Genomic DNA, 27922 nt, shown 5'->3' with positions numbered 1-27922 from the left:
ACTGAACTTCCTTTCAAAACTCTAGAGGTACCATTGGTGAAATTAAGGATGACCCCAGAAACAGGAAGGCTGGGCATTAAAAAGAAGAGAGGGAGGAGGAGAGGGTGGGAACGAGAGGAAGGAGAGGAGAGAGCAGCGGATGACCTCTTCTTGATGGCAATCCCTTATGACAGAGGACTCCCAGAGAACATTTACACGCATCACAAGACCCCTCAGGAAAGACATGTTTGCTCACGTGGCTGGAATCCAGAGGTTATTACAAGCGCTCCGTATACTAAACATGGTGCCAATTCTCAGTTTCGTAAGAGTAGTAATTATCAACACAAAGTGAAAAATAAGTCTGCCTGCTTAATTCAGCCTACCAGCACACTTCACTGAAGCTTCAGGCCAACAGCCAGCTTTTTGTGCACGCTTTTAAAATAAAAGCAATAGTTTGGCTACCACTGCAAATAATCCTCGTATCCTCAGAATTGGAAGGAAACCTAGAGGTCATTATAGCCAACCCTATCATTTTACAGATAAGGAAACTAAATCAAGTGAAGAGAGATAAAGTGGCTTAGCCATCATCCCAGAGACGCTTCAGGATGAAAAAATGTTTTTAGTCACGATTCTTGATATTATACCATGCTGCCTACAGAGTGAGAAGGAAAAGTACTGCAAGGGATGATATCAGGCTTTACTGGAGCTATTATCAGGGGCAGAGCTGGACATCTCAGCCCTGGAAACAAGGCCCCAGGCTGCAGTCAGGCTGTCTGCTGGTCACTATTCTCAGCCTGCACCCTAAAATAACTGAGAGTCTTTCCAATGCCACCTCTGGTCTTTTTCCCCCATGGCTTCTGGTTTGATGTGGCAGAATCTGATGGATAGTAGCTGGTACCTCCTTTCGTCAAGATCTTCTGAAGGAGGCCCTTGAAAGGATCCCACAGCATGTGCTTCTAGACCCTCCCCAAGGATGATCAGAAAGGACGCCTCAGTCTCCTGCCTTAGACCAACATCCTCCTAAGTGGGTATCACATATGTCCCTAAAAAGCTAGTATAGGTTCCAGAGGAGTGTTAGCCCTGATGGTTTCTGCCTTCCAAGTTTTGTCCAATCCCAGTATATATAGAAAATTCTAGAAATAATCACACCAAAACTTTCCAGCACATTCACATGGAACTCAGGTTTACATTATAGCGATTACAGAGAATAAAAATTCTAATCAAAATTATTTTGGGAAAGTCCTATCCAGTTCTTAGGGAAGTTGTAATACATGGAGGCTTCATAAATAGTTTGCCTACTGCAAACACATGTACAGATTAATAAATAGATTGATAAAAATAATACTAATAACCCATCCCCATGCAATCTATGATTTCCTCTTTGGCAAGAGGCACACGTCAACAGTCTTTAAAAACCTTCCACTATACTGGGGCACTTCAAATGGTTCAGTAATCCAACTCTTGATTTCAGCTCAGGTCATGATCAGGGTTGTGAGACTGAGCCCCACATGAAGCCTGCAAGCCTGTTTAACTTTCTCTCTCTCCCTGTTCCACTGCCCCTCCCACCCCTCTCTCTTGGGGGGAAAAGAAAAAAAAAAAAGACCTTCCACTATAGGGGTGCCCAAGTGGCTCTGTCCCTTACATGTCCAACTCTTGATCTCAGCTCAGGTCTTGATCTTAGGGTTGAAAGTTCAAGCTCCACGCTGGGCATGAAGCCTACTTAAAAAATAAACAAAATGAAATAAATAAAAATAAAAATCTACTATATATTCTTTTACCTAGAAATATTCTTTCTGGATATTCTTTTTTTAGAAACACCTATACAACTGCAGGATCCAAGCTACCTATGGCAGTTCTAAAATTCTCTCATTAGCTACTAGGAAATAAAATCTGGGAGTTTAACATCCCATGGATAGTAGTCCCCATCCATTTCCAGCATGCTAATAATTTTCACCATCTCCCAATTCCACTGAGAAAGTGGCCTGGATTTTATGTGACAGTGTTAGCATTCCTTTGGCCCGAATATAGAAAATAATCGTGAAAAAGTACTTACGGCATAAGCACCTATCAAAAATGCTGCATTTGCTCTTTTCCGTTGATCAAAACAGGTGTAGTGCACTATTTTCTTTCTTGATAAACTGTATGACTAAAAAGAGGGAATAAAAAGAGTGTAACTATAGAGACAATGTTAAAATATACAGAAGATAAACATCTCAACTTCCAAGATGTGTCACAATCAGTGAAATGTAACAACTTTCAACTTTTGTTTCTATGCCATTTGTACATGAGGGTGGAAGGTTACTGGCCATAGACTTTTTGCAGCCAAATCCTGATGCAAATTTGACAACAGAACAGATATTTCTCTCCAAGAAGGGAGACATGCAATGGGAAATAATTAAATTACTGGTGTCTTTATTAGTGGGAATATTTTTGAAAACTTAATCTTTTATGTAAAATCTAATCATCTTTTCTCTTTTTTGAATTTTTATTATTGAAGTACAGTTGACATACAATGTTTTATTAGTTTCAGGTGTACAACATACTGATTCTATAATGTTCATCATGATAAGTGTAGTTATCATGTGCCATTATAAAACATTAATACATTATTGATTATTTTCCTATGCTCCACTTTTCATCTTCTTAACTTACTTAGTTTATAAGTTTGCACTTCTTTACCCATTTTATCTACTTCATCCACCCCACACACCCCCTCCTCCTCTCTGGCAACCACCAGTCCATTATCTGTATTTATAATCTGTTTGTGGGGGGTCTTTGTTGTTACTGTTGTTTGTTTTGTTTTTTAGATTCAACATATAAGTGAAATCATATGATATATGTTTTTCTTGGCCTTATTTTACTTAGCACAATACCCTCTAGGTCCTTCCATGTTGACACAAATGGCAAGTTCTTTTTTAAGGCTGAGTAATTATTCATCCTTTTTCTTTCCCTAAATACCATACCCACTCCCAGAAAAGTTATCTGAACTTTTCATATTTTAGTTTATTTTTAAATGTGTCAATCATCCTATTTTCCTAAGAGCACTAATAGTAATATTAACAAAGCATCAATACTCATATTTTCTTTCTAGAATGCTCTAGAAAATAAATGGTTAATAGGAAAAGACAATGCATCAAAAGGGTGATATCAGCAAACATCTTAATACAATACATGGATTCAAGCAAACAGTTATTAAGCACCTGCTCTATTATAGCATGCAATATGCTGCATGCTCAAGTACTCAACTAAATCCAAAAATCAGCAGCTTGGTTATGCTATATACATGCTAAACATGAAAAGTAAAAAGCTGTTAAAGTGAAATCAAAATAGTCATCAAACTCAAACATAAAACAATGAGAACCTGATGCAACTCAATGAAATCTGCTCAATTTCCTCATATGTCAAAACAGTTACAGCAGTTTTCAAAATGCAGATACATAGGTACCTTTTAATATTCGTCTGTAAATTCAAACTGACTGTAAAAGCAGCTTTTTATACCTTACACATTGACCACAACCCACAGAGTACCTGCTTTTACAGCCCCTTCAAAAATGTGAGAGAGCTCGACTACCTCCCCTTCTTCATTCACCTTCATTCCACCTGCGAAACTCTTCCAGTTCTGACGTCTATTCTACATGAAGCTGCAATGTTCCAGCTTTAATGAAACCACAGAAGACTCAGCTATATGTATCCCAGCGATGAGCCTGGAAACCCTCACCATTCCTTTAGGCATTTCTTTCCTAATCAAGAATCACTTATTCTGAAAATGGCATTGCTCTTTTAAAGTGAACTTCGAAAAGGAAGGTTTTGCCTCAAAGTGGGTCTCATGACTGAAGTCCTCATTTTCAGACAGGCTTATGAAAATACCCCTACGAAATAAAGCTTTAAAAATACATTTTATTCAATTCAGTTCAGTCAATGCACTTAAGTTATCTAAAGACTTCAAGGTCACTATCAATAGTGCTGAAACATATCTCCTTGCTTCCACAATTTGTTGTTTGTTTTCTTTCTAAGATTTATTTATTTATTTATTTATAAGAGAGAGAGAGAGACAGCACACAAGCAGGGGTGGGGGACAGAGTGAAGGAGCAGAGGGAGAGAGAAAGGAAGAGACGCAGACCTACCCCTGAGCATGGAGCCCCATATGGGGCTTAGTCTCACAACCCTGAGATCATGACCTGAGCCAAAATCAAGAGTCAATGTTTAGGGGAACCTGGGTGGCTCTGATGGTGAGCATCTGACTCCTGGTTCTGGCTCAGGTCATGATCTCAGGATTCTAAGACTGAGCCCATGTAGGGCTCCCTGCTCAGTGGAAACTGCAGCTGCCTGCGGACTGCTTGAGATCTCTCCCCTCCGTCTCCCTCTGTCCCTTCCCCCGCTCATTTGCTCTCTCTCCCTCTCTCTCTCTCAAATAAATAAATCTTTAAAAAGGAAAAAAAAGGGTCGGATGTTTAACCAACTGAGCCACCCAGGCACCCGCTTCCTCTGTTTGAAACCATTGTCCACTGGACATTTCCTTTTGTTATTTTATTATTTGTTGTCTTGCTTTTGCCATTTATTGTTCTCCATCAGTAAGTTAGGCTTGATTTACCAAAAGGAGAGTCAAGGCCGGTAAAACCTAAGCAGATTTTGTGGTGTCTGATCCCAAACCTAAAGACTGCCTTCTACAGGCTGGGCATCCACAAACATGAGCCAGGCTTAGCATAAGGACTCAGCTCTTTTGGTCCCCAGCCTGTCACTAATTACATTTCCTGGTTCCCTGAAACACCTGTGGGGAAGAAAATACCCACAACTGATCTGGACGTTTGGATTGTCTGTTTTGATGCCCTTTTCCAGGAAGAATTTAGATTTCACAACAGACTATTGCTATTCTTTAATAATGTGAAACTAACTTTATTTTACAAATCTATTCACCAAAAGGGACAAACTCATAAGGCTGTGCTTTTGTCACCAATAGTCTTTTTGGATGATTTCAAACATTTTGCATTTGCTTGGTTTTTGTTCTTTTACTCTTCTTTTAAAGTGTATGGGATATACCTTAGTATATGTTTCAGAGACCATCCTATAATGAAGCTAGACGGTGAAATTCTAAAGGAAACTTTCTTTTCACTAAAACCTACAAATTTTTTAAAGTAAATATAATACAAATTCAACTTTATAAGAATTTTTCAACTTTATAAGCTTTCAGAAAATACATCAGATAATGAATATTCTTGCAAAATACACCTTCAAATTTTAACTATTTTAAAATATCTCCTATTGGAAGCTGCCTATAGGATGGAAACAGATTTTTTTTTAACATCCATCACAATACATAATTACAGAATTTTTTTCTTGTGATGAGAACCTTTAAAATTTGCTCTTTTGGCAACTTTCAAATATATAATATGGTATTATTAACTAGGATCATCATGGTGTACATTACAACAACTAACTTTTTAACTACAACTTTCTAACTTTCAGGAAAATTTTTTAAGCTCCTAGCATCTACCATGCATAGATATTTTGGGAATTCTCTTGTTTTTCTCAGTGAAGTCTCCTAAGCATTACAGTCAAAAAATGATCCGCCTAGTGAAGGTTGGCCAGTGAGTCCCAGGTCAGAACACAAAGTTTCAGTTCTCACTCAAGGAGTCAAAACTAATTCACAATAAATGATAACAGAGAAAACTCTTGTGTCTTACTGGCCTTGTCCTAATTTCCTTCCTGACCATGGCCAGGCCTTCCTCTCATAGGTCACCCTGCCCCAGTCTTACACCAGCAATGTTATCATAACATAGCAGATATTCTGGTCCTGGAATAAAAAATTTCAAGGATGGGGCGTCTGGCTGGCTCAGTCAATAAAGCATACAACTCTTGATTCGGGGTCATGAATCCAAACTCCACACTGGGTGTAGAGATTACTTAAAAATTAAAAAAAAAAAAAAAAAGTTTTAAAAAATGACCTACTACATATTAAAGTATTCCAGAAGAAACAGTACAATCTATTGGAGACACCAATGACTCAAGTCCCTTTAGAGAAACATCCCTGAAGAAAGAACTTCAAGATCTTTCCTGGAGGAACTTACCATTGGAAGAGAAAGGTACAGACTAGAGACAAAAGGACTCTGATTTATGAATGAGCCCAGTAGATATTTTCTCAGATTCTGCGCTAATACCAAGAAAAAACTTCATGCCTCCAAACTGAACTGCGTCTTCCTTACTTTGGTGCAACTCCTCTGTGGTTCAGTATGCTGACCAGGCCCTTCAAGGAGAGCACTTGCAGAGGCACCTGGGTGGCTCAGTCAATTAAGCATCTGCCTTCCACTCAAGTCATGATCCCAGGGTCTTGAGATCAAGTCCTGAGATTGAGTCCTGCATCAGTTTCCTGCAAGCAGGGGGCCTGCTTCTTCCCCTCCCGCTCCTCCTACTTGTTCTCTCTCTCTCTCTCTCTCTCTCTCTCTCTCCCCTATCTCAAAGAAATAAATAAAACCTTTAAAAAAAGAAAAAAGAAAAGAAAAGAAAAAGGAGAGCACTTGCAAAGTTAGACCACCACCTCTAGCTTCAGTGAGCTACCTGCTCTATTACAGACACTTTTTGCTTTACATGAGAAGTTCAGACATTACAAAAACACTGTACAATAACAAAGTTAGGACCTGATAAAACAAACGAGCGTAGTCTTAAATATAAAGAGGAGAATATCACAGAAGGAATACTAAGACTTCTGGACTATTTGCTTGCTCTGAAGCAAGCCTGCACACGACCAATTACAAATGATAACCTGCAGCCCCCACTCACATATATACAGCCTTCTGAACCCTCTTAACCTAAGTGGATGTAGCCAGCTCTCTCTAATAAGGACAGCTAACATTTATTGCTACATTCTATCATTCTCTAAAGCATAGAAACACTACCAAAGGGGTCCAATTTGACCAGAACAGTGTGACTCCCAAACCAGAGGTCCTGGGCAGGCTTAAATAATGAGAATTCTGTGTCTCTGTTTTACCAAGAGAACAAAAGCTAAGAGCCAGAGAGGGCCTGGCTTATCACACTAGTCCAACATCTCCTATGTCAGGTCCCAGAGAGTGGGGTTCTCTCAGCGAGTATGGTAGATGGAAGAAATCCACAACTCTCTTGCTGAGCTTGTTTGTGTAAATCCCAATTATAAGGCCAAAACAAGTTTCACGATTCAAAATTTAAATAATTCTCGGGCCAACAGGGCCGCCAACAGGGCTGGCTCAGTCAGAGGAACATGTGATTCTTAATCTCGGGGCTGTGGGTTCAAGCCCCCTGCTGGGTGTAGAAATTACTTAAAAACAGAAATCTTAAGAAAAAAGAAATAAACGTGCATTTAAAAAAAAAATTGGGGGGACCTGGGTGGCTCAGTGGGTTAAAGCCTCTGCCTTCAGCTCAGGTCATGATCCCAGGGTTCTGGGATCAAGCCCCACATTGGGCTCTCTGCTCAGCAGGGAGTCTGCTTCTCCCTCTCTCTCTGCCTGCCTCTCTGCCTACTTGTGATCTCTATCAAATAAATAAAATCTTAAAAAAAAAAAAAAAGAATTGGTTGAATTAATCAATTATTACTAAAACTTTTCAGAAATAAAAAACAAATATCAGGCACCTGGGTAGCTGAGTCATTAAGCGTCTGCCTTTGGCTCAGATCATGATCCCAGGGTCCTGGGATTGAGGCCCACACTGGGCTCCCTGCTCAGCGGGACGCCTGCTTCTCTCTCTCCCATTCTCCCTGCTTGTGTTCCCTCTCTCACTGTCTCTCTCTCCTTCTGTCAAATAAATAAATAAAATCTTTAAAAATATATCAATCTAAATTATATTTTATTGTTATACTTCATTTTGTTAACAGGCTGCTTCTAGGGTAACCTAGGGAGCTTATTAAAACACAGATTGCTGGGCCAAGAATGTTATTTCTAACAAGTTCCTTAGTAATGCTTACATTGCTGATCTAGGGACAGCACACTGATAATCTGCTATGCTACATGAAATTGTGACTGGTCAACCCCTGGAAATGTTTTACACAACTACTAAAACACTGTCCATTTGGTCGAGTAGCCCCAAAAGACATATTTAAATTATCTTAGGAACTCCAAATAATTCCATATGCCTTTTAAAAACATGTTATTAAAAACACATTTCCCCAGATTCCTCAGAAAACTGTATCACAATTTGTAAATTCTTGCATTCCAGATGATAACAATTTACGAAAAGATCCTTTAATGATTCAATAACTGAGCTGCCTTAAATGGCATTATTCCAGAAGTTCCAAGTTCAAATGCCCTCAGAGACCAAGAATTTGAAGTGGGTAAGTTGGTAAACTAGAAAAGCATGCCCTATCCCAAGCAGACTTAGCTCCATCCTCCTACTCCCATGTAGGAATCTGGGCCCATAATCACGTACTTTAATATTTAAGAGAAGCCCAAAATCCAGAATTAAATGGAAATTTTCATAAATTACAGATGTTAACCATGAATTCAAAAATTTTAAACAGCATTCATGCCCAAGAAAACACTACTAAACTGAATGTAGCTCATAGGCAACCAGTTTGCCAGATCTGTGTACCAAGATACTGTGGCTTAAGAAAGTTCTATTGGCTTTATCGGCATGAATTGAGCAGCTGTTACGTGTCAAAGACGGTGCTGAACAATGGGGTAACAAGGGAGCAGAACCTTAGTCTCTAGCCTCATAAGCTTTCCCAGTCTAATGAATATTTGATGCTAACCAAGGGGGAAATATTGACCAAGGCTTATTACAAACAAAAGAGAACAACTATCTAGGGATGCAGTCATCACAGAGCAAAGACCAACGGAATGATCTTAATTACAGGGACAGCAATTATTTCCTTTAGCAAGGTTAAAAAAATAGATAAGAGATACAATATAGTATTGAATATCTATTGAATAGTATATCTAGAATATAGTATTGAATATCAATTAAATATACGATCAAACCTCCAGAAATTTCCAGAGCTGAACTGCTTACCTGAGAGTCAGAGTTTTACCACTTGCTATGAAAATCATGACAGGCATGCAATCTAGCATATAAATGTTTAACGGTACTTGTAAACCAAAGTACTCCGACGGCTACGAGAGAATAATAAAAATTAAGATAAGGGTATTGACCCCAGTCAGACGTTTTCTATCTCATAAAAGAACGCTGTGTGAAAGGTTGCATTCTGGAGACCTCACTCCTGCAGAAAAACAAGCCACGGCAATTCAAAGAGAGAAAATGCTGACATGCTACAGGAATCACAGAGAGCCCAGGCTATACTCGGATGGCGGTGCCATATACAAATCATGCACTTGTTCAGCGTAGGGCAGGAGACCACAAACTACTCAACCATTCAAAAACGAGAGGTGGCGCCAGGTGGTGTAATTAAGCTCAAAACCAAAATGAGCTCGTGCACATGCGTGCACACACACACACACACACACACACAAAGAGTTAATGCATAATTTCGAAACACAGATTTTTAAGCAGCCTTTTGGTAAAGTTGTCTGCCATGCTTAGAAGTAAAATCTTCAAGTCATTTGGTTGGAACACCATGTTTAATTAAACCATGTGAATGAGCCTGATAGAGCTAAGGAAGACATTAGCGCAGCCTGGACAATATGTTCTTTAATTAATAATAATAATTTAAAAAAAAAAACAGAGCCCATGCACTTCCCTAAACAAGCAAGCTTGGCCAGTGATGGTGCTCAGATTATAGCTCTGGGGCCGTGGTGACCAACGCATCATTCTCTTACAGGTGACTAGGCTAGCCCAGTAATGGCCGCAGCAATCAGCGTCTCCAAAGCAATCAGTTGTCATCTCATTGCAAAAGCGAGAAAATGAACAGGTCCTCCTGTCAACAGCCATGACCTCTACATGTTTTACCTCCAACTTTCCCAGGAAAGGGATATTCTTGAAAATTTTCTTTGGCTGTACAAAACAAAATATGGTTTAGGTTTTTATTTTGAGCTAAAACAGAATAGGTTGAGTAGTTTCTTTAAAAAGAAAAAGATGTCTATGTATGGTCCATTTTATTTCAAACCCAATATGTTTCATCAGTGAAATGGCACATTTGATCAGAGCAGAAGTGAACACGTCAGAGAAAAGTTGCTCATCAGGATTATTTGACCATGATGATAATCTGGTTGATGAAATTTGGGGATTCTCCATTAATGGGGATCTTCTTGCCTCGAGACTTCTAAATGGGAATCAGGAAGGACTCCGTGTCTTGCTAACTTTACGTACGCTCACTCCCATGTGAATTAACACTGCTTTAGAACGCGATACCTCTTTAAACTACATCAACTATCTCCAAAATGCAACTTGCTTTTCTTCCCCCCAAAGCCTATGAACCTGAAACAGAAGATAACCTCATGAAGAAATCTCAACACATTTTTGTAGTTATAATAAGAGGGTGGTCTGATCATTATATCAAAAGAGTTCTTGTGTATAATCACCTGATACCATAGCAGGTGCCTGGTTAGTGGATAGGATTACTGCACTGATTCACTCAGCAACAAGGACAGTCCCTGAGCCCCCACCATCTGCCAGGCACTTTCAATGCTTTAATACAATCGTCCATTTCACCAGCCCCCCCCCTCTTTCTTTTACCCTGAAAGGGCTATGTGGGAGGTTTTGTACATTTAAAATTACACTTCTATCAATATTCTTTTAAACCTTTTAAAAGCAGTCCTCAAGATTACTATAATTGTCCTGCTGAATCGTAAAAGCAGTATTAAAAAGAAATTACTGTCCTAGAAAATGTCCCCTTTTTTCAGTGATGCTTTTAGGTTTATTTTTTTATTTTGTTTTGTTTTGTTTTCCCACAGACTGAGGTTTTTGTTTTCTCAGAGGGAAAGTGAAATCAATGGTTAAAACTGTATTGACCACTGGGGCACCTCGGTGGCTCGGTCAGCTAAACGTTGGCCTTCAGCTCAGGTCATGATCCCAGGGTGCGGATGGAGCCCCATATCTGGCTCCCTGCTTAGCAGGGAGCCTGCTTCTCCCTCTGCCTGGCACTTCCCCTGCTTGTGCTCTCTCTGTCAAATAAATAAATAAAATCTTTTTAAAAAAAGAAAAACCCCGGGGCGCCTGAATGGCTCAGTGGGTTAAAGCCTCTGCCTTCAGCTCAGGTCATGATCCCAGGGTCCTGGGATCGAGCCCCACATCGGGCTCTCTGCTCAGCAGGGAGCCTGCTTCCTCCTCTCTCTCTCTCTGCCTGCCTCTCTGCCTACTTGTGATCTCTCTGTCAAATAAATAAATAAAATCTTTAAAAAAAAAAAAAAAGAAAGAAAAGAAAAGAAAAAAAGAAAAAACCCGTAGTGACCATTTTAGGAAAAGCTAGTTCAACCATATGTTTATAAAACTTTCCTATTATTGTATCAGTCATTGAAAGATTTTCTTACATGACTAAGTATGAAGAAGGTATTGTTTTTTAAAATATCACTACGTTGCTAGAAACCATCTTCCCTTTTAGAAGCCTGTATATTCTAGCCCTGTGTTGTTACCATTGTCTGTGGCAAGAATCCCTTTAAGAACTGGTTTAAAAGTTATGAGTCTTCTCAGAGGAAAATGTAAATACACATAAAATTTTATATATAATTTCAGGGGTTTATGGATCTCTTAAAATACCAAATTACTAAGTTCTGGTCTAGCCTCTCAATCACTAATGGCATTTTACATTAAACAACATATACAGTTTTACCAATTTTTCTCACTTCAATAAATCTTCCTTCTTTGGACTGCTTTCCTCATCACAGAAACTACTGACCAGAAATTGCGAACTACAACCTATCACTGCACAACACTTAGTGCTGATACTTTTTTAAATACAGTTTAAAATTTTTTTAAATAGGTTTTTTTGTTGATGGTAGTAATTTCTGCTTTTGGTTTTTGTTTTGTGGTTTTTGGTTTTGGCGGGTTTTTTTTTTTTTTGAGATTTTATTTATTTATTCAAAGGAGAGAACAAGAGACAGAGCACAAGCTGAGGGGGAGGGGCAGAGGAAGAGGGAGAAGCAGCCTCCTTCCTGAGCAGGGAGGCTGAGCAGGGAGGGAGCCCAACATGGGGCTCCCTCCCAGGATCATGACCTGAGCCTAACGCAGACCCTTAACCAACTGAGTCACCCAAGCACCCCTACTTTTGGTTTTTTAATCTAAGTAGATGTTTGATGGATAATGTTCCATTCTAATCAACATAATTAAAATGAAAGTCACTGGGAATAGAATGCATATTGACGCACATGAAAAATAGCAATAAATCACTACCTCAAATCATCAACCTGAAAAAATTACCTTTTGAGAATATAAAAATTAAAAATTTAGAATGCACTGCAAAATATTACCTATCTACATAAGGTATCAAATAAAGGAGAAAAAAAAAACCATAAAAAGCTTTATTGGAAGAAATAAAAATTACCGAAGTAGAAAACAAGACATGCCTAAAAGAGCTAGGAAACCACACCACAGAATTATTCTAAGTTGTAATCAGTTAAAATAGTGCCAAATTATTCAGAGAAGTAGAGTTTGATGACCAAGTAAACACTGTCATATCTGGTGTTTAAAATGTCACCAATCAGGGTGCCTGGGTGGCTCAGTCAGTTAAGCGTGTGACTTCAGCTCAAATCATGGTCTTGGGATCCTGGGATGGAGCCCTACACCTGGCTCCCTGCTAAGGAGGGAGTCTGCTTCTCCCTCTGCCCCTCCCCCAGACTCGTGTGCACGCTCTCTCTCAAATAAATAAAACCTTAAAAAAAAAAAAAAAAAAAAAAAAAAGGTCACCAGAGCGGTTTCAGCAGGGTAAGTAAAGCAAAAGTGAGGCAGAAAAGGATTAAGAAATCAGTGCATAGGGGCACCGGGGTGGCTCAGTGGGTTAAAGCCTCTGCCTTCGGCTCTGGTCATGATCCCAAGGTCCTGCGATAGAGCCCCACATCGGGCTGTCTGCTCAGCAGGGAGCCTGCTTCCTCCTCTCTCTCTCTGCCTGCCTCTCAGCCTACTTGTGATCTCTATCTGTCAAATAAACAAATAAAATCTTTTAAAAAAAATAATTTAAAAAAAAAAAGAAAAAAGAAATCAGTGCATAGTGAGGATGTCAACAGTATTCTGAAACCTCCAAAGGCAAGAGGCTAAAAGAGGACCTGTCAAGTCGAGTGGGATCATGAAGTTCATGCTAAGATCAACAGAAGTTTCAGTGTGTCTGGGGACCCTATGCCAGGCATTGGGGACACAGAATTATATGTCATATCCGCACCTCCTAGGAGCATCTAGTCTAGTGAGAGAGAGCAATGCCAACAGGTAATTATCATTCTTCAGTAATAGAGATCTGCACAGAGAATTCTGGGAAAACAGGAGGAACCTCCCACCTTCTCCCATAGGATGAGGAGATCCTAGAAGGCGTAAAAAACAAGGAGTGACCAAACCAGAGAAAAGGTATTCAAGTCAGACTGGACGTCACAAGGCATCATGTGGAGCAACCACTGTGGCTCAGGGTAAAGTGCGTGGCTGGTTGTCAAGAGAGTACTGTGATCTCCAGGAAATCAGTGAGTTAGCGCATGAAATCATCCACTGGGGAAGACAGCAAGGGTGGCAGCTGTCAAGGCAAGCAAGACGAAAGACATGGAAGGAATGTGCCCAAGACGGGTGAACATGGGCTGCAGACGAGAAACACCAACAGGGAGCCTGAGGGCCTGGAGACTACATGAAGGTGAGGCAGACAGAATGCAGGAGGTACGGAAGGAGAAGGGTCCATTCAAAGCAGCAAAGTCTGGAGTCTGGGTTCCTGGAAGAAAAGCAGCTGGAGTGGCAGTCACAGTCCCCGGAGCAAACAAGGCAGAGGAGTCTCGAGACCCCTGTCGGATAAGGTGAAGTCAGCTGGGGCAGTGTTGTGAGCACACCTGGAAAGATTATAAACCACAGCGGCTCCGCTAGCAAAGAAGGTGGAGAGGAGCAGGAGTAAGTCAAGAGCCTTGAAATCGAGCCCCTACTTGACTTTGCAGCCTTGAGCAAGTCACCTGCTTCTCCCGGGCCTCCCCTTCTGCACTGATATAATTAGCTGGCTGGACTAAATGGTCATTTCAACTCCTAAAATTATTTCAGATAGCTTTTGAATGTGGAAATAATAATAGGGGGCTGAGAAGGCATTCATAACCTGGGTTGAGAAACTCTTACTATTATTTCTTACCCAAGGTCATAAATGTTCCATTAGTAACTTTCTTCAGCATAAGACATTACAATTTGCAAAGACCTTTTATATATTTTCTAATATAATCCTAACCACCCCTCTGTGGGAGCTCGATAATCCTGGAGTTATAGCTAAAGAAACTGAGATTCCATAAGACTGAAGCAACTGTAGCTTTGGATTGGTAAAGTCAGTCTTTTTCTCCTAATATAGAGATTCTACTTGGATGCTTCGAAACAACCCATGACTTACTAACTTTTGGGTTTTGAACATTCATTCCTTCGGCAAGTAACAGGGTGCCCACTAGCTGTATCAAAGCTAAAAATGTCCTTCTAGGAATCCATCAGATTACCTGATTGCTGAAATGAACCAAGGGATTGCTAAACTCTATTAAGCTTTCATATAATGTTGAAAGAAAGCTTTGTAAATGAAAACAAATTGAAACAGATCCATGTATACACTTACCTCTAGGGTTTGGTACTGAATATGATAGAAAAATAGCCTTACTCAAGCCAACTTCTCTTACGTAACACCAAGTCAGAGCAAAAATTTATTTTCAAAATGATTCTCTTCTCTTCAATCTTCTAAATAATAGGTCGCAAATTGTTAATACCCAGTTCATACCAACTACATACTAAGAGGGCTAATCAAGAAAGCAAAAAAAATTCCTAGGTCCTCAAAAGGAAGAAATAAGCTTTAATTATTTATGAACTACCCTTTCCTTGTTAATTCATCTACTAAAAATTCACTTTATGTTTTTATATTAAATCCTTCTTAGGATATTATTTGCTTCCTTGGTGATTATAAAAGTTTCACCTTTAATTTCTAAACTATAGGCAGTAGCTTCTTTTCTGAAGAATGTAGATCAGTTAAAGGAATTTACATACATCTTTTCAAATCAGATAATCTTTATAAATTAATTCTTTAAACACTTGATTCCAACAGATCTTATGTTATAAAATGATTGACTAAAAAAAAAATATCTTTGGTATTCATTCATGACCATTTAGCATTTTCAGATCAATGACAAAAATCTGTGAATGCACAATATATTTTACAGAACATTCTCTACTACAGCTGTCTTATACCTAAATTCAATAAAAATCAATCAAATCAAAAGACGATCACCAAGCAGCTAATATATACAAGGCACTATACTGTGTCACATCAGTTACATTTTAACCAGCAAAAAGAATAAATGACCTGAGCATTGTAATTTACCAGTCATCTTTAACAGCATGCTAGGTGGTATTTGACCTTCCAAACCAAAACATTACATTTAAGATCCTCATTTAGAAAACTGGAAGAAAAAAAGAAATGTTCCTTTCTATGTGATGAAATAACTTTACCAAAACCAGGAGTATACATATTGCTTTTCCTCATATATGTTTGGAGTTTAAGAGGAAAAAAAAAAAACAGGTAAAATCAAAAATAAAGATGAATACCGCATGTATAACCCAAATTCTGTCATAACAGGTAAAGTCCCTATTGTATCACTACTAGTTCATCAATCTCAGCTGTTAATTCTACAAAGATGACCTTCAAGAAATATGTCAAAATTTCAATATTGATAGCAGCAATGTCTACGATAGCCAAACTATGGAAAGAACCTAGATGTCCATCAACAGATGAATGGATCAAGAAGATGTGGTATATATACACAATGGAATACTACACAGCCATCAAAAGAAATGAAATCTTGCCATTTGCGACGACGTGGATGGAACTAGAGGGTATCATGCTTAGCGAAATAAGTCAATTGGAGAAAGACAATTATCATATGATCTCCCTGATATGAGGAAGTGGAGACGCAACACAGGTGGTTAAGGGGGTAGGAGAAGAATGAATGAAACAAGATGGAATTGGGAGGGAGACAAACCATAAGTGACTCTTAATCTCACAAAACAAACTGAGGGTTGCTGGGGGGAGGGGGGTTGGGAGAAGAAGGGTGGGGTTATGGACATTGGGGAGGGTATGTGCTATGGTGAGTGCTGTGAAGTGTGTAAACCTGGCGATTCACAGACCTCTTCCCCTGGGGATAAAAATACATTATATGTTTATAAAAAATCTTTAAAAATAAATAAAAATAAAAGGTAAAAAGAAAAATTTTTTCAATATTGATCAGACAGGAAAGGCTCCAGAGCTTCTGCCATGCAGGGATGAGTCCTTTTATCACCTGGTTTCAGAAAAATCATCCTAGGAAGGAATGTGATAGACTCATTAAACAACAACCTGAAAGGATTTGTGCTTTCTTTCTTAGATCACTATTCCAATGACTTCATTCCAGCTCACATTTCAATTCATCCTGAAAAATGAAAGAGGTTAACGTGTCCTTTACGGAATACTCAGATGGATCAGTTTCAACTTCTGGGCGAACTCCTTGTAAAAATATCCAGAGATCAAGATTACCTAACTAAATGGTGTATGCACAGCAATCCCAGTGGTCAAAGTCCCAATGTTTAATACCAAAACATAAACATCACCGTAATACTCACTTTCAGTTTCTTGTTTAGTTTACAGCAGTATCTGTACACCATTGCCAAGTTCAGAGGTCCAAAATCTGCATAAAAACTGAGATTTAAAATAAAAAAGTAGTATTTAGTAGAAATATAATTTTCAGTAACATCAATACTCATTTTCATTTTCATTAAAATTGCAAATTTCAGCTATCATCAAGAATAAGGTTCAATATATAACTGATTCGCAGAGCCCAAATAACTCGTGGTTTCACCCTACAGAGGATCACAAATCACTATAATCAGTCTCCAGTCTCTTAACAGGGAACTGTTTGGACAATTCTGAGTTCTACCTCCTCCTATTTCCCTGCCAGGACACTCAGGACAAGGACTGAAAAGCAGGCAACAAAAGAAGCAACAAGAACATAACACATATGTTCACTTCCTCCTTGTACTTAGCACCTACTCAGTCACTAACTATTCTCCTCAAACACTGCTCTCAGTTCTCAAGGATCTTCAATCTAGCGGTCTTCTTTCAGTTTCCTTCTCCTTGAACTTTGCATCATGTGACACACAGACCCTTCTCCCTCTCCCCACCTAGGACATCTACAGGCTATAGTCAGCAGTCCATGGTTCTCTCGTACCTACTATCATGAATTTCACAGATAACCCTATGGAATAGAGATCGATTGCTTCCACACTTGAGACCCAGCATCAGCCTTTTCATCTTCAACTACCTCCGAACCTCACATTTACAGGTCCTTCCATCACCTCAAACTCAGAACAGCTAAAACTCAACCCACCCTTCCTTCAAATCAGCCCACCAGACTCAAAACATTTGCTTCTGACAGTTACTCAGGCAGGAAAAACTTGCAGTCACAAAAGGGCAACAAATAAATATCAATTTAATTCTCATATACCAGAAAAGCCACTACTTTTAAGTCATCCCTTGCTTGTCCATTTCCTATGTTAGCAACGAAAGGGCAGAGCCTCTTCATCTCACATCCTTAATGTTTAAATTCTGCCTCTCCCCTGCCCAACCACTCTGTATTACACTCTGAAGATTTATCTTCATAATATCTCACTTCTCGTATTTCTTCCCACCGGTCAAAAATGTTTAATGGCTCCTTGCTCTCTTCGGAATAATTCCTTGGCCCAACAATCAAAGCCCTACACCTCATGCCCCTAGCTTCCAGGATGACCTTATTTCCTAAAGGACCCCATATAGGATCTATATTCCAACACCCATGTCCATCCCTTATTCCCAAATACTCCATGGCATATTCTTTTTTTTTTTTTTAATGTAAAAGATTTTATTTATTTATTTAACAGACAGAGATCACAAGTAAGCAGAGAGGCAGGCAGAGAGAGAGGAAGAAGCAGGCTCCCCGCTGAGCAGAAAGCCCGATGCGGGGCTCGATCCCAGGACCCCAGGATCATGACCTGAGCAGAAGGCAGCGGCTTTAACCCACTGAGCCACCCAGGTGCCCTTCCATAGCGTATTCTTAATCCAAGCCTCAACTCACACTGGTCTCCTTGGCTGGCATGCCCTCCTTTTCCTCTTTCTGCTCCTCTCTAACTTCCTCAAAATCCAGTTCAAATCCTACCTTTCCGGTCACCCTTAGAAAAAACTACCCTTCTCTCAAAGTTCCCAAAACTTACCATCTGAGACACTATTACATAATGTTCAATTAGCTTTTTTTTTTTTTTTTTTTAAGTGTAGATCCTACCTGCCCAACTACAGAGTAAGGCTCTCTCTCTAGGGCTGTATCTTATCCATAAAGATTGAGAAGAATATCTTGCTCATAATAAAGACCTTCAATAAATGAGCCCTCATTATGACTATTTTGCTCACTAATGCTCAGGTTCAATTTCACTAGACCATAAATTTACTAAATATCAACAAGTTTCCCAAAAAATCCACCCTCCAAAGACTTTCATTTTGAGGGAGTCATTTACATTTTTTCTGCTACTTAAATTAGAGTGCCATAGATATGTACTACACTACATCAAATCTGCCAGGAGCCACTTGTCTTACATAGCAATACTAAACTTGTATTTTTATTTTTTAAGATTTTATTTATTTTGGGGCGCCTGGGTGGCTCAGTGGGTTAAAGCCTCTGCCTTCGGCTCAGGTCATGGTCCCAGGGTCCTGGGATCGAGCCCCGCATCGGGCTCTCTGCTCAGCAGGGAACCTGCTTCCTCCTCTCTCTCTGCCTGCCTTTCTCTGCCTTGCTTGTGATCTCTGTCTGTCAAATAAATAAATAAAATCTTTAAAAAAAAAAAAAGATTTTATTTATTTTATTTTGAGAGAGTGGGTGAGAAAGCATGAGCAGGGGGGAAGAACAGAGGAAAGAGAGAGAGAGAGAGAGAGAGAGAAGCAGACTCCCTGTTGAGCAAGAAGCCTAAGGAATCTGGGCTTGATCCCAGGACCTTGAGATCATGACCTGAGCCAAGGCAGACACTTGGGATCATGACCTGACACAAGGCAGGCACAACTGACTGAGCCACCGAGATGCCCCTAAACTTGTATATTTTATCTACATTAATCAAGTTGGTAATATTTTGGAACTTATATTCTAGGTAACACCAAAATTAGCTGTCCCTATATACAAGCTTCATGAGAATTAAAAACACGGAGTTGCCAAAAAAGGAAACTTGCAATAATCTAATGTAAAAAGTTATTGATATATTTCTAAAGTTCCCAGTGTACTGCTGTGTTGTAAGTATAAAGGAAATACCTATGAATCAAAAAGGAACTGTGTTTTATTATATCTAATTACTGACCCATCTTGGATGGTCAACAAAAATCCACTCAAATGAATCAAAATGAAAATCTAAAAATAAGCACCTCCCAGCATGATGAAAACAGCCCTGTTTCTATTACAAAGATTTCTTTGTCCTTGAGTTATTGGAAGCAACACTCTTGGCTAATATATCTTGTTTTTTCCTACTCAAACATGAATGCTTAAAGATAAGGTGAATCTAGAATTTTTAGTTATGGTTCTATCAGCTTTTCAGATTCACTTTGAATAAATTTCAGGAAAGCACAAAAAATTTGAAGCATCTAATTCCAGTTTCGTACTAACCATTAGAAGCCAACTTCATTTTCAACTACAGTTTCAAACTGTATAGTTTCTAACTGCAGAGTCCACTTAGCCACCTCTACTTTTGGAAGCAACATGGTTAACAAACACACCTGTTTTTCACCAAACATCAGATAACTAAACTAGTATACTCCAATAAGACAGGAAAAAGAACATCAAATACAAACCATGTCCTTAAGTTGATCTGTACTCTCCAACATGGTAGCCAATAGCCACCTGTGGCTATTTAAATTTAAATTAATTAAAGTTATATACCCTATTTCTATCACAGCATTATTTACAACAGCTAAGATATGGGACCAACCCAAGTGTACACACACAGATGAATGAATAAAGAAGAAGTGGTGTGTATGTACACACACACACACACACACACACACACACCAGAATATTACTCAGCCATAAGAAAGGATGAGATCACGCCATATGTGATGACATGGATGGACCTAGAGGGTATAATGATAAGTGGAGTAAGTCAGATTGAGAAAGACAAATACCATATGACTGTACTCATGTGTGGAATCTAAAACAACAAATGAATAAACAAACACAAAGCAGAACCAGAGAGCAAACAAAATGGGTGAAGAGGGGTGGGAGATACAGGCTTCCAGTTATGGAATGAAGAAGTCATGGGGATATAAGCTACAACACAGGGAATATAGTCAACAGTACTGTAAAAGTGCTGTATGGTGACTGACAGTAGCAAATTTGTGGTGACTGTAGCATAATGTATAGAGATATTGAATCACTATGTCGTACACCTAAAACTAATGGAATGTCAACTATAGTCAAATAAAAAAATTTTAATTAACTAATATTAAAGTTAAATAAATTAAAAATTCAGTTCTCCCATCATATTAAGCCGCCCATTTCAAGCATTCAAAAGCTACATGTAGCAATGGCTACTGATTTGGAAAATGAAAATAACGACAATGTTCTGCAATGACAGAAAACACCAATCAAGATGAAAAGATAAGAGGAGAACAAAAATAAGTATAAAACACTGGAAAAATTGCCAAGTAACCTGAGTGAGGTAAGGATAAAATCTTTGAAGAAATTGAGGTCCTTCCCCTTCAGAGGTTCACATAGCTCCCAACAGTAAAATTAGGCTCTGGGAATTCCTCTCCCCTTTTGTTCAAGGAGGTCATATTTCCAAAAAGACAATTAGAGACCTAAAGCAGGGGAGGAGAGAAATAGAAGGGATCCTGACCCCACTCTCCTCTACTGTCCCTCAAAGAAACAAGCTGCGGGAAGAGCATGAGACAGCTACACAGAAGAAGCTATACCTGCATCTTGACCACGACACCAGGTAAAGGGTAGATGAAAAGCAACCTGAACCCAGAGTTTCCCACATCACAAGATCTTAAAGCTAAGTGGGCCAGCTTTCATATTTCACAAAAAGGGGAGTGAGCCTCAAGTCATACTAAGAAATGCAGTCAAAACCTTTGTACAGCCAAAAGCAATTTAAAAACAGGTCAGAATTGTTGAGGCGCCTGGGTGGCTCAGTGGGTTAGGGCCTCTGCCTTCGGCTCGGGTCATGATCCCAGGGTCCTGGGATGGAGCCCCCCATCAGGCATTTTGCTTGGCAGGGAGCCTGCTTCCTCCCCTCTCTCTTTGCATGCCTCTCAGCATAACTGTGATCTCTGTCTGTCAAATAAATAAATAAAACCTTAGGAAAAAAAAAATCAGAATTGTTGCAGGCAAATACAAAGCTAACAAACTCTATCTTAAGGCCATTTTATATATTCCTTCCTCACAAGTGTTGGCATTTCTAAGAATATATATGTATTTATAATAATATAGTTTTGTGTTTTTATATTATTTTCTGACTGGCTAAATACATTTTGAAAATGTCAAGATCATTGCGGGGAAAATGGTCATGGCTGCTCACACTTTGATACAATAAAGCACCATGAATAAAGAACACACCTTCCAAAAATAAGCTTCTTTTTTTTTCTTTACTTCTTTATTTAAATTCCAGTTTGTTAACAGAGAGTATTAGGTTTGAGGTGTACAATATAGTGATTCAACATTTCCATACAATACCTGTGGCTCATCACAAGTGCTCTCCTTAATCCCTATCACCTATTTCACCCATCCTCCTGCCCATCTCCTCTCTGGTAACCAGCAATTTGTTCTCTATGGTTCCATAGTATGTTCTCTATAGTTAAGGGTCTGTTTTCTTGGATTCTCTCTCTCTCTCTCTCTCTTTTTCTCTTTGCTCACTTGCTTTGTTTCTTAAATTCCACATATGAATGAAATCATATGGTATTTGTCTTTCTCTGACTTATTTGGCTACAGTCTCTAGCTCTACCCATGTCATTGCAAGTGGCAAGTTTCCATTCTTTTTTATGGCTGAGTAATATTCCTGTGTTTGTGTGTGTGTGTGTGTGTGTGTGTGTGTGTGTGCGTACACACACATACCACATCTTCTTTATCCATTCATCAACAGACACTTGGCTATTTCCATATCTTGGCTATTGTAGGTAATGTTGCTATAAGCACTGGGGTGCACATATCCCTATGAATTAGTATTTTGTATTTTTTGAGTAAATACCTAGCAACAACGTGCTTCTTTATAAGAATCCTCCTTACCCGAGGTGGGGGAAAATGGAAACACATTTACTAGAGAGAAATATTAAAATACAAAAACCAACTGATATCAATTGAGATAAATCAAATGTGTTAGAGAGTGTAAAATATGTACTTGGGCAACTTGTAAGCAAAGCAGGAGAATGAAGGAGTTGGGCTCAGGGTAGAAGAGAAGAAATGGAAGTTATCAACCCGGGGAAAGTGAATGAGGAGGAAAAATGAGCCCTGCAGAGATCTAAGAAAGAAAAATCTAAGGACAGAGGGGACTCCTAAGCCTGAAGTCAATGACACTAAATAGTCTTCTCCATTCTGGCAATTCCCAGGAAGAGCCCTCCAGAGCCACAGTCAAGCAATGGCTACCACTTTTTCTTGGACAGGGGAGGGAGGGGTAATCTGGTCTCATTTGGGCTCATTTGGGCAGGGAAAACCGCGGATATATTATTTGATTATTTCAGATACCTTCAGCTTCCCCTCCAAAGCAATGAAGGAACAAACCAACAAATTAATCTCTTATCTATTTGTAAATTTTCCCTTGTAGGTTGGCAAATTATGGGCCAAGAACCAGAATGAAACTCATGAATTATTCAGTAAAAATCAGTCAATCTGTCTTTTATTTGTCAAGTATAAATAGCTAAAATCAAATTCTTTCCTGTTTCAAAAGGAAAGAAGTTCAAAGAATTGTGGAGTCTTGCAAGTAGGGAAGGGAGAATCATCTCCTTCTGGGAAGAAAAAAGAAATGGGAGCCCAAGATCAGAGCAATCATTTACCAGGGTCATCCACTGCCCACAGGGTCACCCAATACCCACAGGGTCACCTAACATCCATAGTGCTGGTCCTACAGATGTGAAGTAAAATATAAATTGGGCCTAGAAGACCTTTGGTTATACCCAAAATGTCTAACTCTTCTCATAGAATTATGAAGTGTATGACATATCATTATTTTGTGTTTGGTTTTACAAACAAACTCTAATTTAAGTGGGTACATTCTCAGAAAAACTGTTCCTTAAAGCACTATCGTATCTTATTCTATGTATCAAAAGATTCATCTAAAAATTTTCAACTCCTCAGCAAAAAGATAAACCATGATCCAAGCAGCACTCATTCATTCCACAAAGTTTATGACCACCTACTCTGGGTCAGGCACTGTAAATTAGTATATTCATCAGAGTGCTGACAATGCAAAAAAAAAAATTTAATTTTATTTATTTGGGAGAGGGGCAAGAGGGGAGGGAGAGGGAGAGATCATCTTGAGCAGACACTCCACACTGAATGTGGAGCCCGACATGGGGCTCAATCTCACAACCCTAAGATCATGATCTGAGCCAAAACCAAGAGTCAGATGCTCATCCAGGTGCCCCCAAGTGCCCCCACAAAAAAATTGTTTAACTTCTTTATAAATAGGATGGAAAAATTCCATAAGATTATTGTAAGGCATACCAACTCTTCAATTTTTTACCAGCACTGCTGACAGTTTTTGTCTATTCATTCACTCACTCACTCAAATATTTACTGAAAGCCTGAAGACTGCTATTCCCTACTTCAAAGGAGCTCACCAACTAATGAAAAGACAAATAAACATTATCACAGTGTGATAAATGCTGAGTAGCATAAGTACAGTGAGATTATATGAGATTATATACAGTAAGTACCTCCAAAGTACAGTGAGATTTTATATATGTGTGAATATGTATAAAATTTTGGTGGCATTAATCAGTGCAACCCGTAGGCTCTACACACCACCTATTATTTCCTCTATAACTGGAATATTATCCACACCCCTCCAGTGGGATGATGAAGTTCTTAATATGGCTGAAACTCATAATAATCAAATTTCAAAAAGGCTTCAACTACTCAGCAAACACTAATCTAAGATCAAAGTACACTGCGAAGCCCTTATAACTCAAGGCTTACATTCAAGCCCTTATAGCATAACAAACCACACACTGACATTGACTTCCAGGGAAGAGAGATGGCACATCAGAGAAACTCCCTAGCTCCATGTCAGTCATATAGAGTCTGACAGAAAACTAAAGACCACTGGGAAGCAAGGAGTTCAAATCCCAACTTGATCACTCAGTGTCTCTGGGCTGGTGCCTTATGGGATTCCACATCCTCATCTCAGATGAAGCTGCTGAATTAAGGCTTCTAAAGTTCTTTCCAAATCTTTTATCATATCATATCATATCATATCATATCATATCATATACCAGCTTTCTAGCTATTATATACATTATAGGCTATTAGATATAATATATACTCTGTGTGTGTTTGTGTGTGTGTGTGTGTGTGTGTGTGTATGCATATATACTAGAGTCGAAAGAATCTAAGATTCTAGGGCATCTGGGTGGCTCAGTTGGTTAAGCATCTGCCTTCTGTTCAGGTCATAATCCCAGAGTCCTGGGATCAAGTCCCCTGTCAGGCTGCTATCAGGGAGTCTGCTTTTCCCTCTCCTTTCCCTCTCCCTCTGTCCCTCCCTTCCCCTCTGCTCATGTTCTTTCTCACTTGCACTCTCTCTCCAAAAATAAATAAATAAAATCTTTAAAAAAGAAAAAAGAGTCTATGACTCTATAGTTACACATATTGGTCAAACCCACTCAACAGTTCACATGTTTCCCAAGGGCTACAGGCCCTAATGGATGCATTCCACCCTCCCTGTATGTTGAGTCTGGGTACATTTCCTTCAGAATATCTTCTCAAAGAAGGGGAAGAACCTCAGTTTCCTCCCTGAAATTCACTGGGCTTTCTGCACAGCTGGGAAACAAACCCACAGACCACAAAGTGGCTTCATAAGGTAGCAAGTTTGATCTCATTACCATTTATTTGCCTGCATAAAGTTTGACATTTGTTGAGATCGTAAAGGAAGGGGAAAATGCCAGTATCAACTCTGACTCCTGTGTCAACTCTGACTCCTGGTCTTTGGTACATTATTCTGGGTTTTTAGGAAAGTCCACAACACCGGAAATATGATAAAGTTTTCTCTGCTTAGTACCTTCCCTCCCTGGGGCAAGGAACAAGGCCTTGCTGCTGCTGTAAAATAGGTTAGTGTTGCCACTTTGCCCTAAAGCCAAACAACAGACTAGATGGTATCAAGGAAGCTTCCAGCATCAGAGTCTCCCGTTCTGTGACTTCCCTCTTTGGAGAAAGTCAATTAATGAAAACCCCCCTCTGAGGCTCACAGTAATAAAAACAATAGGAGATTTCTTCAGGAATGCACTGGCAAAATTAAAATTCACTCCCACAGAAACATTCTCAAGCAGTATAAGTTAACTCTATTCAATGGCAGATACTGAGGGAGAGAGGACTACGCAAACAGCATACGCACAGCTTTGATAGAAGACAGAATGATGACTGATGCCCTGTACCCTCCTCATATTTCATAAAGCAACGAAGGCCTTGAAAAGGAAAATAATTGGGTGCCTCGACACCTCAGTCGGTTAAGTGTCTGCCTCGGCTCAGGTCATGATTCCAGGGTCCTGGGATCGAGGCCCACGTCGGGCTCTCCACTCTTTAAGACCAAATGTGCAAGGAGTCTGCTTCTCTCTCTGCCCCTCCTCCTATTCATTCTCTCAATCTCTCTCTCTCTCCCAAATAATAAATAAATAAAATCTTTTTTTTTTTAAGGAAAGGAAAACAATTACTCTAAAACCCAGTGAAGATCATATTACCCCTCTAAACACTTGGAATTAAAAGCAAAACCTTCATACTTGCCTGTGAGGCCCAGGCTGGTGCAGCCCCTACCTCTCTCTCTCTCTCTTCGGGGCTTCATCTTCCTGGTTTTAATACTAGTAAGCTCCAGCCAAGCTATTTCTTCTAGTCCCTGCCTCAGGCCGTTAGCACATTCACCCTCCCAGGCCTAATTAACTTCTACCTACCCTTTAGGTGTCAGCTCTACTCACACTTCCTCAGAGACTTCTTCCCTGATCCCACACCCACCTCGGGCCTCACCCCACTTCACATATCCCCCTACGCTCCCACCCCACCCCCACAGGCCAGGCTCCATTGTTATGTGCTTCTTAGCTCTCTCCTTCAGAGTACTTACCAATAATCCTATGTCTGAATATTGGACCAATATCCTCCCTACGGCCCACTGGACCATAGAAGCTCCAGGAACCTGGAGCTGGGTTTGAATGTGCTCACTGTCATGTTACATCCCTAGCACCTGACACAGAGATGACTGAGTAAGGAATGAACGACTGAGATGTGGTTGGTTCATCTGCAAAAACCCTGCCTGTTTCCATTTAATCCTTCTAAGCCATACACCAGATTAATGTGGGGAGAGATATCAGGTATTACATTTTGTTTATCGATGGTCACATAATAAAACTAACTGGACAAAATTAACAAAAATGACCTAAGACATAAAGGCAGTAAAGGGGAAGGAGAACAGAAGGATGGCCCACCTCTCTGCTGCCGGGAAAGGTCTAGAGTCCAGCCCCATCACCCCGCTTCAGCCTGTATCTTTACCACCGGCTAGCTCCCCAGGTGGCCTGCTCCAGAAGTAACCCCCAGTCTGAAAAGATTCATCCTGACTATACATCGCCCCAATTCCTTTTGTTCTAGCAGCCCCTTCAGTTCTGAGAGTTTTGCCATATTAAAATCATCCTAAGCCTTTATTTTCGGGGTTTTCTAGAGTGGCAGCCAATCTGCTTGGGGCTTGTGAAACAGGTGCAAAGTCGGTTAGGGGCTATCAGAACAGGAAAGGCACTCTTTTACAAGCCCATCCTTCACAGCTTCCTAGAAGAGGCCTTTTTAAAACCTTTTTATCTCATATTTAGGGGGGAAAAAAGTCTTTAACATTTCAGATTAATCCAGCTGCAGAGAATCAATAACTGACTACCAAGACTAATGTAAATGCTGTATCAATACCATGCCCTCTTAAAAGAAAGAGAAATGTATACAGTAAGAAATCAGTTATTTGGGGCACCTGGGTGGCTCAGTCAGTGAGGAAGCTGACTCTTGATTTCAGCTCAGGTCATGATCTCCGGGTTGTGAGATCGAGCCCCATGTCCAACTCTGCACCAAGCATGGAGCCTGCTTGAGATTCTCTCTCTCCCTTTCCCTCTGCCCCTCCCCCCTTCTCCCCCTCTCACTGGCAGGCAGGCAGGCAAAGAAAGAAAGAAAGGGAGGGAGGGAGAAAGGGGTGGATACGGAGGGAGGAGGAACGAAGGAACGAACGAGAGAGGGAGGGAGGGAGAAAAAAAATGAATGATAAATAAATCAGTTATTCAAGGATCCCCAATTCAGAAATCCCAATCTGGAATAAAAATGAGAATTTTAAGTGAGCCAATAAACAAAGTCATACTGTTTCTTCTAAAGCCTGCCACAAAATCCATGCCTTTTTTTTTTTTTTAAGATTTTATTTATTTATTTATTTATTTGAGAGATGGGGAGAGAGCACCGAGAAAGAGGGAGAAGACGATTTCCTGCTGAGCAGAGAGCCCAATGTGGGGCTAGATCCCAGAACCGTAGGATCATGACCTGGGCCAAAGGTAGATGCTTAACCAACTGAGCCACACAGGTGCCCCAAAATCCACGCCCTTTAGCCATGTTTATAAGAAAGTTCCATTCTCACACAGGGTCTATTTAGTCTTACTTTGTACCAAAGGCCAATAAAATATGATGTCTGGTTTCTACGT

At 39.8% G+C, this 27922-nt stretch overlaps 1 protein-coding gene across 5 annotated transcripts in view; it reads right to left on the bottom strand.

Annotated features, from left to right (window-relative positions):
- CDC14A (cell division cycle 14A) overlaps positions 1–27922 on the bottom strand; it is a 190771-nt gene that overhangs the window by 135322 nt on the left and 27527 nt on the right. For all 5 annotated transcript variants that reach the window (XR_009345545.1, XR_009345546.1, XM_059138137.1 and 2 more), the window contains exons 3-4: positions 16627–16702; positions 2033–2125 (exon numbers count right to left, since the gene is read on the bottom strand). Coding sequence is in view for 3 of the 5 variants with exons in the window: in XM_059138137.1 (XP_058994120.1) it covers positions 2033–2125; positions 16627–16702 (169 nt within the window). In the remaining 2 variants the exon portion in view is untranslated. The remainder of the gene's footprint in view (positions 1–2032; positions 2126–16626; positions 16703–27922) is intronic.

The sequence above is a fragment of the Mustela lutreola genome, chromosome 10 (assembly GCF_030435805.1).
Source record: "Mustela lutreola isolate mMusLut2 chromosome 10, mMusLut2.pri, whole genome shotgun sequence".
Classification (NCBI taxonomy): domain Eukaryota; kingdom Metazoa; phylum Chordata; class Mammalia; order Carnivora; family Mustelidae; genus Mustela; species Mustela lutreola.
Note: the sequence above shows the minus strand (reverse complement) of the source record. Positions and strands in the feature narration are given on the sequence as shown.